This window comes from Centroberyx affinis, unplaced genomic scaffold, assembly GCF_046629955.1.
Source record: "Centroberyx affinis isolate AG114_WGS23_722 - 3 ecotype Tasmania unplaced genomic scaffold, CSIRO-AGI_Caff_v1 ptg002222l_1, whole genome shotgun sequence".
NCBI classification, from domain to species: domain Eukaryota; kingdom Metazoa; phylum Chordata; class Actinopteri; order Beryciformes; family Berycidae; genus Centroberyx; species Centroberyx affinis.
This window is the reverse complement of record NW_027280522.1, coordinates 63,468-82,003: the sequence shown is the minus strand read 5'-3', so window position 1 is coordinate 82,003 and position 18,536 is coordinate 63,468. Positions and strand designations below refer to the sequence as shown.

The 18,536-nt window shown below is 42.0% G+C and overlaps 1 protein-coding gene across 1 annotated transcript in view; it reads left to right on the top strand.

The window, feature by feature from the left end:
• Positions 1-18,536, top strand: part of srrm4 (serine/arginine repetitive matrix 4) — a 52,537-nt gene that overhangs the window by 8,255 nt on the left and 25,746 nt on the right. Inside the window, exon 2 of the mRNA XM_071532620.1 lies at positions 35-44. Within this exon, the coding sequence (XP_071388721.1) occupies positions 35-44 (10 nt within the window). The remainder of the gene's footprint in view (positions 1-34; positions 45-18,536) is intronic.

Sequence of the window (18,536 nt, the reverse complement as noted above, 5' to 3'; positions counted from 1 at the left end):
CAAGGTTGTTTGGAAATAGATGTACTATACTCAGTGTGGAGTGTGTGTGTCCAGCAGCCTTCATCTTCACGCAATTTGCCTCTGTGTTTTGACAGCGAGAGAGTGAAAGAAAGAAAGAAAGAAAGCGAGTGAGGAAGAGAGAGAGAGAGAGAGAGAGGTGGAAACTCTAGGCAGATTTTTAATAAAGAGGTGGGATGGAAATCAATATGGTTAATGTCAACATTATGGAGTGAAGAGTGGCTGCTGTAATAACTGGTGCACAGAAAGGGAAGAGAAGAGAGAAAGCGGGGGGGGGGGAAGAGAAAGAAAGAAAGAAAGAAAGAAAGAAAGAAAGAAAGAAAGAAAGAAAGATACTCTGAGTGACAGGCACCATTTTGAGGCTGTCCATTTCAGGACACTGGAGCACCCAAGGTTATTACATTTTACTGAATATCGTACTCCGGCCCGTGAATAGAAATCCTTTCCTGAACCCTCGCCAAAGGGAATTGAATTATACAACGGCACACAATGTATAGCATTGAATAAACTCATAATAGGCAATGAGAGGGAAGGTGAAACACTCCTTTGTCCTCTACTGGGTCGACATGAAATGGACGGTAGTAAATCTTACGGACAGTAAGAGATGACCTATTCCTTTGAGCGATTCATTACAAGGAGCGCGGTGGCCGGGAAAGGGACGACTCACTCATTACTTCCTATTAGATCTTCCCAAGCCACGGATGTCCCTGCACATGAAAAAAATATCAGCCAACTTTCTACTTTAACTCCTTAGAATTTGCCCCGCAGCAATAAGGCACCGCAGTGAAAGGAGAAAGAAAAAAAAACATGTGATTTGTAAGCCAGCCTACAGAAGAAGACTTTTGCTGCTTTATTTCTACTAAAGAATTTATGAAAGGTTTATGATAATGCTTGGGGGTTTTTTTCCAGGCAAGCTTGTCTTCATCTTCTCTATTGGTTTAAGGCTAAGAGGAGCCCAGACTCTGTGCCTCTGGGTTACTTTTACCTGGTTTCTCATCACATTACTGTCCTCCCTTGTACTGAAAACACTCAGGAACCCCACATGCATCACTTCCTTCTGAAGCATTTCTCACATGGCAATAAAAGTGTAGTTGAATGGGGTTGGCAGGGAGAGAAAAAGCGACTTAATCCCTAACATCCTGCCAGACGTCAATAAATCAAAATCAGTTTCTGCATCTTTGACACACCGAAGGACGGAACACGGAAAACAAATCCTTGTCAAACTGTCCGCAGGAATACGTTTGAACTGGTCTCCCATTATCTAAAAAAAACACACACACTCTCCTGCGTAGTAAACTCCCGAGCTTGTATGAGCCCCGAAGAAAATGATATAAAGCGACAGGTTTTGAATATACGGCAGCTGAAAAAGTCATAATCGTAATAAGATCAGTGGTGCTTTGGGGGAAAGAGAGATAGTTATTGCCACATCCAACTGGAACGTGCCACGAGGAAGCACAATCACTCATAATGACAGTAGGCTGAAATCCCTCTCAGACTAAAATTGCACAGAGGCCAAGGCCTCATTAAATATGCATACACACCCCAGAGTTGGCATATTGGAAAATCTGAAAAATCCTACACAATAGGTTGAAGCATTTTTTTTCTTCTCCTCGCAGCAAATGCAGGTCTGGAGTCCAAACGCCCAGGAGAGCTTTATTTACAACAGGTTCACACACACACACACACACACACACACAGGACAGGCAGACAGACAATGAGCTTCAGTTTCGCCTTGGGATGACTGAGTGTCGGCCCTGCTGGGTCTATAGGTTTTTTTGCTTGCCGCGCATGCTATTTCTTTGTAACTGGACCCCTGAAGCGGTTGTAGGATTCATTATTAAAATGCAAACTTATCAAAGTCAGCTCCTCATCACTTAAATTAAATCATTTCAAGGCTGACTGGCTCCCACATCCCAGCCTCCTCCTCCATTTTTCATTTTCGCTCCTTGCCCATCCTCATTTCGGGAAGACGATCTGCCATTCATGTGAAATTGCCACCATTTGCATAACTGATGCCGGGGTAAGGGTGCAAACTATTGCGGCGTCGATGTCACAAATGCAATCGGAGATGGTAGAGGTGGAATTAATTGGCCCGCCGCATTACTCCCCTTCCTCCTCCACTCCCTCACCTCCGCTGTCGTTTCTTGACACGAAATGTCAAGCAATGACAAGCGATGTCTCGGGACGGAAAACTGTGCCATCTTTTTCAGGTTCACGCCAGGTGACAAACTGTTCCTGTGTTTCACTTGGTACACTGTGGAAAGTTTTCGGCAAGGTTGTGTGAGAGAAACAGCCTGTTCCTCTTGCACTGTTAGGTCTGTTGTCTTTATTTTTCCAGCTTCTGAAATCCTACTTCCTACTTTATCCCACTTCTTTGGCCCTTTGCAATCAGTGAGAGGGGGGATGAAGTTAATATTTTAACAGCGGACAGTAGCACTCCATAAAATCTCTGCAGCGAGTATTTATCCTCAGAATTACTAAGCTGAATCCAGAGGCACACTGTGTGAGTTCTTAGCTTAAACAGCCCTCAGACTTCAACCTCATTATGTCATTAATCTTCTTTTCAGTATTCACCGATATTCAATCATGGATTCATTTTGCCTTGTGTTGCATCACTCTATGGACATACAAACGCACCCGTGGCCGAGTTCCATTTTTGCTGCATGCTTGTTTGGAGGGACAATAAGAGTTTCACTGCCTCATAGCACAAAATGGCCATAATACATCTGGGCGGTTGATAGGGTCACAGAGTCAATATCAATGACTCAACGGTGACTTCACCAGGCGCTGAGGTTTCTGGCTTTCAAAACTCACTTTGCAGCCCGTACTCTGTTCTGCAACAAAAACTCCCCACCCACTGGAATTTCAAGACACTCCCAATATACAACAACTAGTCGTTAGCACTGTTAAAGTTGCTCTAAGCAAGACTTTTATGTAAAAATACACCCGTCCTATCAGCCTAAATCACAAAGTGGGGCTGCAATAGAGCGTCCCTACTAAGTACAAAGCATCACAGACCAGTAAACATGAGCGTGCTCTGTGTAGTTTACTGACTTCACCTTACAGGATTTCTGGGTACTGAAGCTAGTTATTGCCATGCCATTTGGACCCGCCAATGTGCAAATGTGCCTAGTGTACAGTGTAAAAGATCTCCATCTTAACAAGTCATTTAGTCCTAAATTGAGTCATAATCAAAACTCATAAAAACCATAATTACCTTAAAAATCCTACTTTTCTTAAATCAAATGAAAAATCCACCAGTGGGATTAGATACTTTCACTTGTTTCCAATGCAAATCAACTTGTTTCAAGAATTTAGAATAAAGTGTCATTTTCTTGATACTAGTGCAGTGATCTGCTTTATTCTGACTTGACAAGTGAAACCGCATTGGAAACAAGTGGAGTTATCTCACCTCATTGGCAGAACTGTTCTCTTGTTTTAAGAAAAATAAGATTTGAAAGTTGAATTTGAGACTAAGTGACTTGGTAAGATGGAGGTCTTTTGCAGTGTAGTAAAAACAGTGTAGTAAAATTTCAGAAGCTTACTCTAATGCCACATCAGATGAACATAGATCAGAAATGCCAACCAAACAATCTGATTTTGAGGCAATGGATGACATCGCCACATGGGGGTCAACATTGAGGGCAAGGAGTGATAGTGTGGCTTAGAACTGTGTTGAGGGTGCAAACTGTACAAAGCCTCATCTTCCAAGTGTGATACTTCCCAGCGTGTGAGCGTTATTCCCACTGACGTCCCAGTAGTCGGCACATCCCACAGAGAACTGATTAGGACAAATGGAGCTGACAGGTTTGTCGCTGTTCCCGGGGTGAGAGAGACACGCAAGGAAGTGGAGTCGAAATCTCCTGTTCTGTCGGGCCAAATCACACCGAGCAAGAGATGGGAATTACGATGCTTTTAATAAGCTCTTTAGATCTTTCGGGCTGTTTGATAGCAGGTAATCTATTTATTGTCAGAAAACAATGAGGATTTGTTAGCCCACAGCACTTCAGGCTATACTAACCTTTATCCACGACAACACGCGTGAACCATCGGAGAAAACAAGCCTCCACCTGAACACCCTTGTCTTTCTTGTCATCAATAAGTGGGTGATGTCTCAAATCATAATGAATTTTGCAAATTAGGTTCCCCCCCCCCCCCCCGCACACCGCCACGATTCGGGACTTCACGTTTGCAGACTGCAGAAAGTCATTAGAGAATATTATTTTTCGTCACGTCAGCAGACTGCCCAAACGCCACGAAATGGCTTGCTGTCGCAGTAGTCTTTGGGAGCGGCTCATTTCATTCCTTAATTAACTCAGTAACAGCCATGTGAACTGTGCAGACAGCCGTTAGACATATGTTAAATGTGGTCAGCGTAAGCATTTCAGCAGATACGGATGTCCTGAATGCAACGATGTCCGATTCAGTTCAGCATTTCAGCATTGCTAATTCATTCACTCCATGACTGATCTGACAGTCATGCATTTGTACACTACCAGTCAAAAGTTTGGACACACGCATTTTTCTTTATTTTCTATTTTTCACATTTTAGAATAATAGTAAAGAACTATGAAATAACAGAAATGGAATCATGCAGTGATCAAAAAAGTGTTAAATCAAAACTATCTTATATTTTACATTCCTTAAAGTAGCCACCTTTGCCTTGATGGGAAGGCAAAGGCTTTGGAAAGAAATTCATACATAGGCATCAACTTCACTATTTATATTTGGCTAAGGAACAAATTTCAAGCATTTAAGCAAAAGCCTTTAGATCAAAATGGCTTTAAGAGAATGAAAAACATAGTACATTCAATCAGGTGTGTCCAAACTTTTAACTGGTAGTGTTAAGAGTATTTTTAGGGTTCGACGTTGAACACGTTTGAGCGTTTTCATGTTAGTGAGTCATTGGCAAGGCAGGTAATCCACAAACTGCCTTCATCTGAACTTTCAAATTCCACGTATTCATCATCCTCAGGCCCCCTACTGAGGTAATCTGTTACATATTCAGTGATTCATTAGGTATGGGCAGCCTTAATGAAATGATGTCTGCATCGCAAACTCGGGCACAGTTCAAGTAGAAGTCACCTGGTGGGTTAGAGCACTCCGAGTATTTAAAAATTAATAACTTTGAGAATTTGGACAAGTTCACGGAGCTGCGTATTTGCGTTCTTGTGCAACGCTGCTGTTGATCGATATTTCGATCCGTTTGTGTTTGTGAACTGAGTCAAATCCCTCACTTTAAAGAGTCCTTCAAAAAGAGTTGGTCATGACAACATTGTTCTGAATCCTACCAGCATCTTTACTGCATGCTGAAAAGGTGAGAAGAACTAGCTGATGAAGACACTCCATGGTTTGAATTTGACCACTAATTAAATTTATCTGGTATGGATCTGGGTGATCTGGGGATATTCTTCCTAATTATGAGAAATATAATTAATGTCTCTGGCATATGAGCTAATTTCAGAGGCTCACTATCGCTTTTGATAGGAGCTGGGAAGACTTTTTCAGTTTCGCATCGATGAAAGAATCGGTTATCACACTCCTCCTGATTCATTTGGAAAACATGAAAGCCCCACAGATAGCCACATAATTAAACAGTTATTTTGGGGCATTCAATTTAAAGTCGGGCTCGGCGGTGTCCTTGTAGAAGAAATAGAATTGCTTTGTCTCAGCACTCTCTTTGACTCTGAAGACAGTTTAAGGAAATCTAGTCGCAATAAAACGGCAGATCTGACTACGACGGGAGGCTCAGAATTAATGATTCGTCTTTGATCCGAGCGGAGCGATGCGCTACTGCCTTTGTCCCCATCTAAATGAGTTCCTAGTTCTCTGTGAGGCTGCTAAATTATTAAAGCTGTGCAAGAAGTTGGACTTTCTGATTTCTCTTTTCTTGCACTGTACTGGCAAAATAATCCAAAGGTTTAGAATAGAAAGAATGTGTTTGCAATGATCATGATGCCTCATAGAGTTGTAGTACAGCGTCTGCCCAATGTAATAAACGTCCACATTAACCTACATTGTCTATATTTAGATATTATTTCAGATCTTACTGCTGCAGAATACAGCATAGTACATTATGTATTGTGATGGACAACGGGCCGCCAGCTGCAAATTGACAGCAGGATGCCCTCATTGTGTTTCATATATTCAGCTGGAGCAGGGGGGGGACCTTGGCCTTTCAAGTGATGATTTGCGTAAACAAATGGATCCTGACTGGTGGCATAATCCTTCTCATGATGGCCAAAGGGCAAAGTTAATGCACTGAGATATCAATGTCAAAGTCAAAGAGTCGAATATAGTCTATTTTTAATCCGTTTATCTGACTCCTTGATTTTCGGCATATTTTCTTTGCTATTCGCATTGATGAAGGCCGCGTTTGAAATCCGCCGCTTTTGAAATTCAGATTTTACACATGAACCAGAACCACTGTATATGGTGATAAGGAAACATTTTCATGAAACTCATTCTGCATAATAACTATGAGGCGCACGTGGCTCCTAGGCTAATAATAAGTCAGAATGTGGAGACTTTGGAGAGGAGGAGATGCAGTTGCCTCGTTGACTTTCCTCTCTTCCTCTCAAAAAAAAACAACCTCTCAGCGCTCCGAGAGATTGACGTATTTACTCCTCCTCCTCCCCGCACTCTCCTCCGCCATCCCTTTCTCCATCTGTCGCTGCCCTTAACGACACCTCATCCTGTTGAGAATAGGCGGAGAGCGGCAGGAGATTAGGGGCTAATATGGTATGGGGAAGGAGGTCTAATCTCACAGGCAGGCTATCTTCTCTCATATAGCCGGCGCAAGGACAGTCTGATTGACTGGCTGACACTGACTGACTGACAGTCGCTAAGCGTGGGGCTGGAATGACAGCCAAGTATCCCAAGGTTAGGGTGCGTCAAAATGGAGAAGTCAAGTATAAAAACCTGTTAGCAAAGTACAACCTTAGTTTATCATCCTGGATGTCCGCCTCAGCTATCAACTGTAATCCCGGCCTGAAGCCCTTTTCCCACGGGACTAATATCACCTGGGGACATGAAGTGATTTGTAATAATTATGAAGATTGTTGGTCATTTTAATCCAAATCTACCATGTCTATAATTTGTTAAACTCCCCATGAAATGAGCTCCCATTACTTTTACTTACTGGAAAATGGTGACCTCATGCTGCACTAGTAGGCCTAAATACTAAACTTCTAACCAATAAAACCGTCAGATTTTTGAACAATCCCGCCCCTCCGCACCCCTCCCATTAAATAAACCTCTCTCTCTCTCACTGACTCTATTCCATTGGTTTAGACTTTTGAATCATCCCTCACTGCATTATTACCCGCCCCCAACATCCTCTTTCAACAGGAAAATGCATCAAATCACGGAAGTAAAGATGCCATTTCATGAGGTATTTAAGTAAAAATTCCAGCTCAAATTACCAACCATATTTTGGTGAAGTCAAAGGTCCCCTGATACTGATCTGGTGCGAATCGAACTCTCAGTAATTTCAGCCATAATTTGCTTTCTTTCCCTTCTTCTTCTTTGACGATGCATGGTTCCTCTCCTTCCCCTGTCGTGAAAAATAGAGGCCATACTGGAATATGTAGAGGAAAGGTTTGAACTTCAAGCTTTGCTTTGCGAAATCAGAAAGTGAGGCATTGCAAGATCTTGACCTTATACAATTATATTCGGGGAGGAAAGTAGGGGTTAGAGGGGTTATTCATTAATTACATAAGGTCCTAATACCAACTGACTCCCATGCGAATAAGGCTTAAGTCACTTCATCATCATAATCTGTTCCACTCAAACGACTCACCTTCCTGTAACTCTCCACACTCTCGCCCTCCGGTTCTCCTCGTGGACTTCCCCGCACACGAGTCACGTTTTCATCGCCGTTTTCATCGCTCTGACTTCCTCTCCGGGAAATGTGCTTACAGGACTGCTGTGACAAAGGAGAGATTTGAGTTTGCGTGTTCGCCCTGCACCGGCGCCGCTGTTCTCCACTTCACTCGGGGAACGGTCGTGTTTGCCAGCAAGGTGACTGAAAACATGCTGTCAAGACGCTGACAGTGTTTGAAGCAGCCGACAGGCTTTGCGCCGGATGCCTCGTACATGCCTCAGGGGATTATTTTTGAATATATCTTATTACCCCATACATCCTGCTGTCTGTGGAAAAGGAGATGAAATGTGCAATTTGTGTTATTACATCCGTTAACCTATGTTATGAAGCAATGAGGCTTTTCTTAGAGCTCTCAAAATACACCAGAATTCGAGCAGATATGCTCAGCATGCCTATACAGTGCACGTCCCATTGCATTGATGAAATCTACATATCAACCTTGAGAATTATTGCATTGAAATGGAGAAATATATATATTATACCTCATCTGACAGGCCTTTGACCTGTTTTTCATGATGAAGTAAAATGCAAACCAAAAGTCATCTTATAGAATGTAACTTGAACAAAAAAGTAAGGCGCAACAGTCACTCAGTAGAAAAATATAAACTCTGTTTATTGCATTGGCCTTCATCAGATCAATGTAACTTCAATAGAATGTAACTTGGAAATGATGGAGATGTCCTTACAAAGGGTAAAGGAAAAATCTACCCTCTTGCACTGGTACTGATACTCTTACACTGGTAGATATCATCAATCTGTGATGTTCAGAGCTTTCCGGGAGTTATTTTGTGATGAAATGTTGTAATTCACATTTTTGATGAACCCACTTTCCCCTCAACCTGCCTGTTTCTACTTCAGTTAGTGATTTCCTACATTTAGGAACTGCTAAAGCTGGGTGAACTGCCCACTCAAACTTTTTTTAAAGCTAGTTTATAAGTTTATTCAGGATCCACATTAGCTCGTGCACAGGCGACAGGCTAGTCTTAGTTAAGGTAGAAAGACAAAACAAGAATGACAAATCAAAGGGTCAAAGGAATTTCAAAAAATTAACAACAGAAAAAAATAAAAACAAATACATTTGCACAGAAAGACAACACAGGGACTCATATCAGTAGAGAATCTCAAGAAGGTAAAGTTAAGTCTCCAATCATAATGAAGAATTTGCTAAACAACTGAGGAGGCACCGTACAAACCACAATGATTTGTTTTTATTATACTTAGAAACTACAACAACTAAAAAAAAAAGACAATAAATAATTTTTCCATATGACTCCAAACTCAAGACCAAATGGTCTTTCAGATGCTGGTGTTTCCATCACTTTACTGTGAACGCCACGCATTACATTCACACTAAATACAGTATGTGCAGCCTGACTCCGCTGCATGGTGAATCCTTTAAACGCCACCTTTGACTTTGAGGGGGATTATCCCCTAATAAGGTTTAAGCCAAATCTAAGAAGTCTCTTTAATTAAGCCAATCATGTCAAGCCATGTGGCTCTGATGCTTTTCAATTAAATGTCATTACAGTTTTCTATTCACCACATCAGGCTTGAACCTGAAATAGAGAGAAAATCAAGAGAGAACTCATGCAGTTTATTGTTTATTTATTATATAGGATATTGGACAAACTATTTTATTTTTGTTTTTCAGTACAAAAAACAAACAAACCATTAACTGGAAGGAAAGGAAATCTTAAAAGGTCGACACAACCCTAAAAGTAAAATAGAAAAAATTAATTACATCAACAAGAGTAATAAAATGAGTGACAGTAGCGTGACTGACGTGACTAAAATAAAAAACTGAATAATAATTGGAGGAAAACAAGTAAGGACATGAAGCAGGGAAGTGACCTGTGTTTTACCTTTTGATGAGGATTCTAGTTGAATCCGAAGTGCACAAAACAACATTTTTCTGCATCGGAAACTGCAATAAAAACATTAAAGCATGGAATACAATCTTAGAATCACTTAAAGCAGCCATGAATAAGGGTTAGTGAGCCTATTTGTCACTTTTTTCTATTTACACTCATTTCTTCCTCTGAAGGAACAGAGGTTACACAGCTAAGTAAATTCCTGCGGGGCCTTGACAGCGGTTCCCCTCCACCACATTAAAGATAATGGAATAATTCACTTGCCCTTGAGCCCCTTCGCCGTGCATCCATACAGAACTTCTTATTGGGTCGCCAGCAAATTGAATGAACCTCCTTTCCATAAAAAGGTAATGGACTCCCTCTGATGGCCCTCTAAATAACATGGACGGTAGGGGAGGTGAGATGAACCAATTTATTATCCGTCTTGGAGGAAGGTGCATGCGGAGGGGAGGAAGGTCACTCTCTCATTGATCACCAGTTCCCCGTAGGGAAATGATAATTATGTGTACCAACACGGGCCGAGGTCACCTCCAGCCGCAGCAGGGCCAGGAGCCGGTTAGAAAACCCTCCGGGGACAATGTATGTATAGGGCCGTGTCGTGGGACGTTGTTGTTTTAGCATAAATTAAAACTGGTGTTTGTTTACTTGAACTAGAACGTGACGCCAGCTTCATCCAGCGGACACATATATTGGAAAATGCTCTTTGCAAAATATTCCCATTTGTGGATTCTGCCTTGTTATGATGAGTTTCATGGTGCTTCGCTGACGTTAACGATCTCTATTCAAAAGACTTACAGCACTTGGAAAGCAGTATTGCACAGGACTGGTTCACATAGAAGTTAGGGATGGGGCGATATATCGTAATTCAGTATATCGCCATACAAAACTGTGACAATACGTATCGTGGGGCAGAAAAATGAATCGTGATATTGGCTCTATTTTATGCCGCTGTAGTAATCACAAATGAGACAGCTTGCCCGTCACAATTTCACAAGCTCTCCATCCAAAGTATGTTATTTTCACTTTGTAATGACATTTCTAAATTGTTGTTTACATTCTAGCAAGCCAGTGCCATCGCTAGAAAGATTTGCAGCTCAGAAATAAACATAATTCATTCACAAGTCAGACTTTGTTCTCGTTGAACTTTTATTCATTACATCGTATTGTGGTCGTATAGAATTGTGTATCGTCCCATCCCTAATAGAAGTGAAAATTACTGGTGTAAAAATCTACTTGAGTAAAATTTTCAAAATCATTTTATTTAACTGTTTTACAAAAGGGAAAACTGTTCCACATGATCTTTCACATGCAAAGCAAAATGGACGAGCGGAAAGAGAGTTTGAACTAGATTCTTTTCATTTAAGAAAAAACGTCTAATTATTCTTCTCTGCTGACTGACCTTTCACTGCTAATGGCTCCACAGTTGACCAATTTATGATTAGCCAGTTTCTGCTGTGATGCCTACAGTATGGAAAACCTTCAAAGTTTGTATTCTGTAACGGAGGTGATTTAAAATGTAGTGAAGTACAATTACTTAACTCAAAACTTCAACAGAGAAGAGCGCCCCATCCCCCCAACTGAAAAGCCGTATGCTCGCCTTGTTTGCCCAAATAAAAATCTGGTGTCTGGTCTGGACACTAGTGAGAAATCTTCTCTCCACACAGGAAGTGCGAAAAGTGCAAAATATGAACTGTCTCCTAAACAGCAGTGATGAGAAGCTGGACTCACCAACGTTAGATCGTTTCCTCTCTTGTCTCTTAGGTTTCCCATGGTATAAAGCATCACAGACCAGCTGGGTTGGTACACATGAGCGAGCTGTGTGCAGTTTACTGACGTCACCCTTTGATTTCTGGGTTTTGAAATCCGCAAAATTCAAACAGTTCCCTATTGCCGCCATTTCGGGCCGCCAACGTAGAAAGTTGCCTAGTGCAGCTTTAAGGAAAAACAGCTTGTCCCGTTGCTTCAAATATAGCATATGCAAGTTAATTTGAGTCAACATTGCATGCAGCCATTCCATTTTCTTCCATAAGCTGTAGTAATAGAAAAACATAGAAAAATAGACAAACTGTAGTGCATCTTTAAATTGAAAATGACTTCAAAAATAAAAAAAATTGTCTAAAAAGACTACAAGAACACAAAAAACTACTTAGTTCCAGCAAGAAGAGCAATTGTAATTTGTTACTTCTGCCCTTACCCATAGGGAGATTTTCTCTCCCTCCACAGGGAGGTCAGAGGTCAGCAGAGCAGCACCCATAGAGCTGGTAGGGATTCAGTTTCTTGCTCAAGGACACTTCAGCAGGACACAGGGGCTGAACCACCGGGCCACCTCTGATAGCGTTGTATTGTATTGTGTAGATTAGTCCGCTTATCCTGTGTAGGCTGCAGGCAGTTCTGTTCTCATAATCAGATCAAATCTATCCAGCAGCCAGCAGCACCCACACTGATTAGCATCAGGGGGAGAGGTGGGTGGAGGGAGGGAAAGTCAGCGGGGGTCTTGATTGCTCTCGGTAGTCGGCACACACTCCGTGCCCTGTTCCGTTTTTAAGATGAGTATTTTAGATGTGAATGCATAATGTCTCCCCAAAAAAGACAAAATTTATACTTATTTCATGCTCGTATCATCGGTTATGAATATAATGGAATCTGCTTGACTGGTGGTAGATCTCCCCAGCCAAGGAAAGATTATACTTTATATAGATATAAATAAAACTCGATATAGCTATAAATGTAGATATGATATAGATATATAGATATAGATACACTCTACATATATACAGTATATATCTGTGGTTGTGCTTTTTCCATGCCTGCTATGGCATGCATGCAGGTACATGCACACCATGATCATGCAGACTCTTCCTCTCTCACACGCACACACACACACATGCACACACAGGTGCACTCTCACACACACACACACACACACACATGCACACACAGGTGCACTCTCACACACATGTGCACAGTCTTGTGGAACGGTAGCACAATGATACTGTCACCAATGGAAATAAAGACCACTTTCTTTGAAATGTGGCTAAGGTTTTGCAGGGTGGGGGTCAGTGGTGGAGACGATGCAGAGTGCTGTGAGATAACTGCGACAGGCAACCTCTAAAATTGCTTCTCAGAGTCTAAGAACACTGGAGGGAGGTATGAATAGAGATATGTTCACACACAGAGATAGAGAGAGAGAGGGAAAGAGAAGGGAAACGGAGAAAGAAAGCAGAGAGAGATAGATAGAGAGAGAGAGAGCGCATTAAGAATATGACACACATGGCCCATGTAATAGCCTGTAGGGTATAGCAACAGACGTGGGAGGAGGTCCCGACTTTGATTCAGACAGCGGGTGGTTAGGAGATCGATTCAGATATGAGAGACCGCAGAGCGCCGTTCGAAAAAAAACCACGAGGCAGCTTTCTGGGCGAGACACAAATAGATAGAGACAGAAGGTTAGAGCGCCACACAAACACAGACGAACAAGCCCGCAGCTCTGACACAAACGCACGAGGAAAGCGGCAAGCTGGCGAGAGACAGCGAGAGACAGCGAGAGAGAGAGAGAGACGCCGTCAGTTAAGCCACATTTGTCGAATCAAAATGGCGGTTTGTGGCCGGGTCTGCTCGGACCCGTTCTCCACCCGCGCCTCCATCTGCCCGCGTGCCGTAACCTGGCAGGTGGCAAAGGCAGAGCAGAGATAAGAACAGCAGGAAAGGCAGTGGGGAGAGTTCACCTGTTCGTAAAGGCCGTCCGCGGGCCAAAACCAGCATGAGAAGGTACAACGCATAGTGTGAGAACTGTAATGAGCACAGGTGATGGAAAAAAAAAAAAGCAAATGTCAGGTTATTCAAGTTGTGATGTAATGGTGTGAGGAGTAGGAATACAAGGTCTACAGTATATTGTGTTTATAATCTGCAGCTCTACCAATACTCGGTGATGCTGTATATTTCAGTCGTTGCCTAGTTTTTTTGTGCTTTTTTAGTTATAATAGTATAAAATAGTTTAAAACAGTAGTCTAAAAGGAATCATTCCTATGTTCCCAGGGTCCTATGTTCTCCAGATTTATATGGCACATAATGGGAGCATGACAAAGGGTCCTATGTTCCCAGGGTCCTATGTTCCCCAGTTCTATGGTCAGGGTTAGGGTTAGGTTGGTTGTTTGTAGATGTTTACCCAGAGCTCTGACCACAACTGTTTCACAGAACAGGTTAGGGTTAGGGTTAGAGACCTTCAAAATCAAATAAATAATAATAATAATAATAACTTAGATTTATATAGCGCCTTTCAAGAAACCCAAGGACGCTTTACACAGTGAAGCAGACAAATTACAAGAACAGAAAATAATAATAGAATAGTTGCTGGGGATGAGAGAGTTGACTAGAGGCCATAGGCCTTGGTGAACAGGTGGGTTTTCAGGATTTTTTTAAAAGTGTCCAAAGATGGAGCATTGCGGATCTCTGCCGGGAGAGAGTTCCAGAGGGTGGGGGCTGCCAATGATAACCATTGGTTTTGTTGTGTTTATATAGCTGTTTTGAAGCCTTGTTCCAATAAAAAAAAAAAACTGGATAATATTTATGAAATATTGTAACTTGAAACGGGTCAAATTTGACCTGAACACAATAGGAGGGTTAATGTGTGTTAACAGAATATTGAACTGGGGAACATAGGACCCTGGGAACATAGATACGCTCCCGTTTAAAAAGCAACTTTCTTAGTTAAACAAGTTTGTGTCTGTTTTCTCTGCACCTCAGGCAGACGCCCCAATTTTAGACACTTTTTTTTTTTTTTAATAAACTGAATTCCATGAACCCAATCATCAACCTCACTGTTATGTTACATATAGTTGCAAAACTTTTGCAGTACTTTCCCGGTCTATGTATATGCTGTAATTACATTCTTTATAGTGCGCACAAGAGTGAGAGGTAATTTATTCCCACGTGCATATCTGTAATTTACCGGACTGTGGAGACTAATTTATAAAAAAAAAAAGGAAGAGTGAAAACACGGCAGCATCCAGGTCTCCAGATGTTACTTGTCACATCATTTTTTAGTCTCACCCCTCTCTGCCAGATTGCATGCTGCTCCTATGAGGGTCCATCAATCCACAGTAGAAAAAAAAAGAAGAAAGAATGGGGTTTTTTTCCCCGATTCTGGCACGTATATATTCTATTGACATTCATTATTTCATGAGAGAAGAGATCCTGTGAAACGCGTTTCGCGGTCATAAAGTGGGATTTGTGAATAATTCACAGGGCTGTTTTGCATAGCATAGGTTGTAGTAGGGAAGGATGAGGGGAAAGAAAAAGAGAGAGAGAGGGAAAGAGAAAGATAAGAGCAAGTTCAGAGTTATGGAATATATTGGCTGCCAATCTCAACCCATTTGCAATGCCAGCTAATTACCACCGTATATCCTGATCTTGTCAAGAGTTTCCTCGCTCTCTCTCCTACACCAAGGTGTCTGTTGGCCCATTGAGTTTCATTCTCCTTGTCATGGCTGGCTGCAAACCTGATATGTTTACTGACACAAATTAGTGTGGAACTCTAGCAGCTCATTAAGGCAGGGGGAGATTGAAATAGGGAGGTGCTGGGTCCCAATCTGTTCGCCCATCGAGGTCTGTGTATTTGGACAGGTGTGCGGAGAGACCCTTAAGTTAATGCTAGGAATCATTCCCACGGAGTAACTACAAGGAAACTTGATGGTGGATAATTGGAGGCAGAAACGGGAAAAGGAAATACCGGTCCTTAATTAATGCACAGTGCTGTGGCTGACGGTCTGTCAAAGCAGATTTTAAATTAGCTTCAGTGTCATGTAAAAAGTTATTTACACTTTTCCTTGCAGTTGCTGGTAAATATTACTTGTTTAATTGGCTGATTAAGTTTGAGCCAGATGGCAATTTTATTTTCTATCTGTCCTCTCAATTAATTGGATGAGCTGTTACAATGTGGAAAATATCTGTTCTTAGTTTCTCCCAACAAACAGTCCCAAAATGGAGTTCAGATTTGAAATGACTACTGTCACAGCGGAGCAATTGAAATGTGTCCAGAACCCATCTATCAGCCCACTGTTGGGGTGGTGAAGTTCGACCGGCTTGGCAAATGTCCAAAAATAAATCCTTTTCTGCTGAATAGAAATTGAAGCCCATTTCCCAGATCTAACTTCACTTGAATGGCTCGACCCTTTCTCTTCTTCTTTGGTCCAACACTTCAGTAACACCTTCAGTCAATCATGCAGAGGCCTTTTCCAGGCAGCTTCCTCTCGGCGTGTCGCTCATCTGCGCTGCCGTGGTTGTGCTAATTATACACAGAGAGTGCAGTGATTATTGCACTCCACATACATTAGCATCTGCAGAAGGCTTTTCAGTGATCTCCTTCACACAGGAAGAAGTGCAACGAGGAAGTGCGCCTCACAAGCCGCTAATTAAACCCAGCCATGCCTCCTTCCCTCCCTCCGCCTTCACATAAAGAACCCCCTAATCACTCCTAACTCAATTTGGAGCAAAGTAATTGACACACACGTAAGGTTTATCATGCGTGAAAGAAGAGGAACACCGCCATTTTAGGTGTTAACGATCTGGGCTAAGAAAACCATGTGGCACCGGTATCATTTTAGCTTCTAAATTAACATAGTTGATTTTGACCACAAAGGCCGAGATGATGATGATGATGATGGTGGCAATGATGATGACGATGATGATGATGATGATGGCAGCGCCACAGTGTTGGCATTTGTACAAGGCTGCATGGTAATCAAAAGTCAGGCCAGGCACTTTGTTGTGCTTATAGTTGTTTGCCGGGGGCGCAGTCTTTATGCCTGTGTGAAAATCCCTTTGTTCTCCAATTGGAACTGAACTGCCGCTGATTACTCAGTTGGCCATGGCTCCATGCTCCCAATTGGAATGAACTTTCTCTAACAGATTGGTTTCCAAGCCAAGGCAGCTTGTAGCGGGAATGAAATGCAAAGCAGGAGCTACAGGGAATAGCGCCATCTATTTCAGAGAAGTCCTAGTGGAGTTGGCTCGGGGCTCTCGTCTCCGATTCACAAGGAAATGCTGCTGCCTGGCCTGGGATGTGAGCTCACCCTATGGCTTCTAATCAAACTTCATTTGGACTTTTAAAAAAAATTCATACCTCAGGTAATATGAGAACAGCAGTGAGCAAAGTATTACCACGCATATAGCACTGAATCCATGACACATGCATATGGCAGTCTTTGACATGACTGTCCAATGAGAATTTTTTTTCAATTCAAATCACACATTCAGGGCAGAAGCAGCTTGAGTATGAAGACATTATTCAACTGCTAAGGTATGAATATATTTCCTCAACACCCTTACAAGTTCCCTCTCCCTCTCCAGCCTGTTGTCAGCGAGTGGCTAATAATGAGCCGCAGTGCTAACGGCTCTTGTGAATATGAGCGCTGGTCCTGTGAATTGAATTTAGGCGCTACAGAGAGGCTGACTCAAACAGAAGACCTCTCAGTGGAATCCACTGGGTTCACACAAGTCAAATGAAGCCTTTAGGCTACGATTCATTGGCTAAACCGTGAATATATTTTCCGAAAGAGTTCATCCCCGAGTTGATTTTGCAGCTCTCATTTACATAACTCTGGAGAGGAGAATGTATGTTAAGCAGAGATATTATATTCTGGTGAGATGTTCTGACTTCATTACTATAGATTTAAGACTTTCCATTTGGGTCATATCTGGCTTTAATATTGAGAATTTGTTAACATTTACACCTTATTGTATGTTTGTGAACACGATGGCACACAGCTTTCACTGCAGTAATGGCATTTTTTCCACATAGGAAATTTAACAGAATTAATTTGACCAAATTACAAAAACATAATAAGGTATAAATATTAACAACGTCTCAATATTAAAGCCAGATATGACCCAAATGGATACTCACTCCAGCGATGAAAGTCAGAACATCTCATCAGAATTAAATATCTCTGCTTAACATACATTTTCCTCTCCAGAGTTATGTAAATGAGAGCTGCTAATGAACTCTTTCGGAAAATATATAACTCACTGTTTGGTCAAACTTACTCAGTAAAATTTATAAATTTGATCAAACAGTGAGTTCCTATTGAAAATATATGAAAAAATGGCATTAATGTAGTCAAAGTAACTGTGAATGTCATTTGGACAATCATTGGACAATCATTCCAAATCGATAAGGCAGACGGCAAAATCCACATCAGTGATTGAAGGTGGTCGAAATCCTGGCTGTGATCTAATGGGCAGCCATGTTAGGAGGCAGAGGTCGGAGGTCAGAGGTCGCTCTGCTCTTCCTGTATCGACCCCACTCCAACCGAACGTGTCGGAGAGCTTCGCTGAGCCTTGCTAACGCCATGAGAACCACCTCTAAAATCTTCCAATTACACACACTTGCTTGAGGAATTAATTCAGCTTCATATAGTAGTCAGTCTTGGGAAACAAACACGCTTGATGCTTTAATGTGTAAGGGTCTTTCACCGCGTGGGAAGTGGTCATGGAGTCGCTCATGCGTTACGACACACCAGACTTCTGCAGAAAAATTCCTGCTGGTGTGAATCCGCGAGTCAAGTTTGTTGTGAGCGTAATGATCGCTTTAGGCAAATTCATTTACAGAATCGCCGCATAACCTCCTTCACACCGGCACTTTAATTGCGCATACACAATTTCTATTAAGATTTCTGCCGTGTTCGGAGCATTCCAATCGCCCGGAGTAACCTTTGCTTAGCGTGCATGTTGTCGAAGTTACAGTTCTTAGGCAAACACTTGCA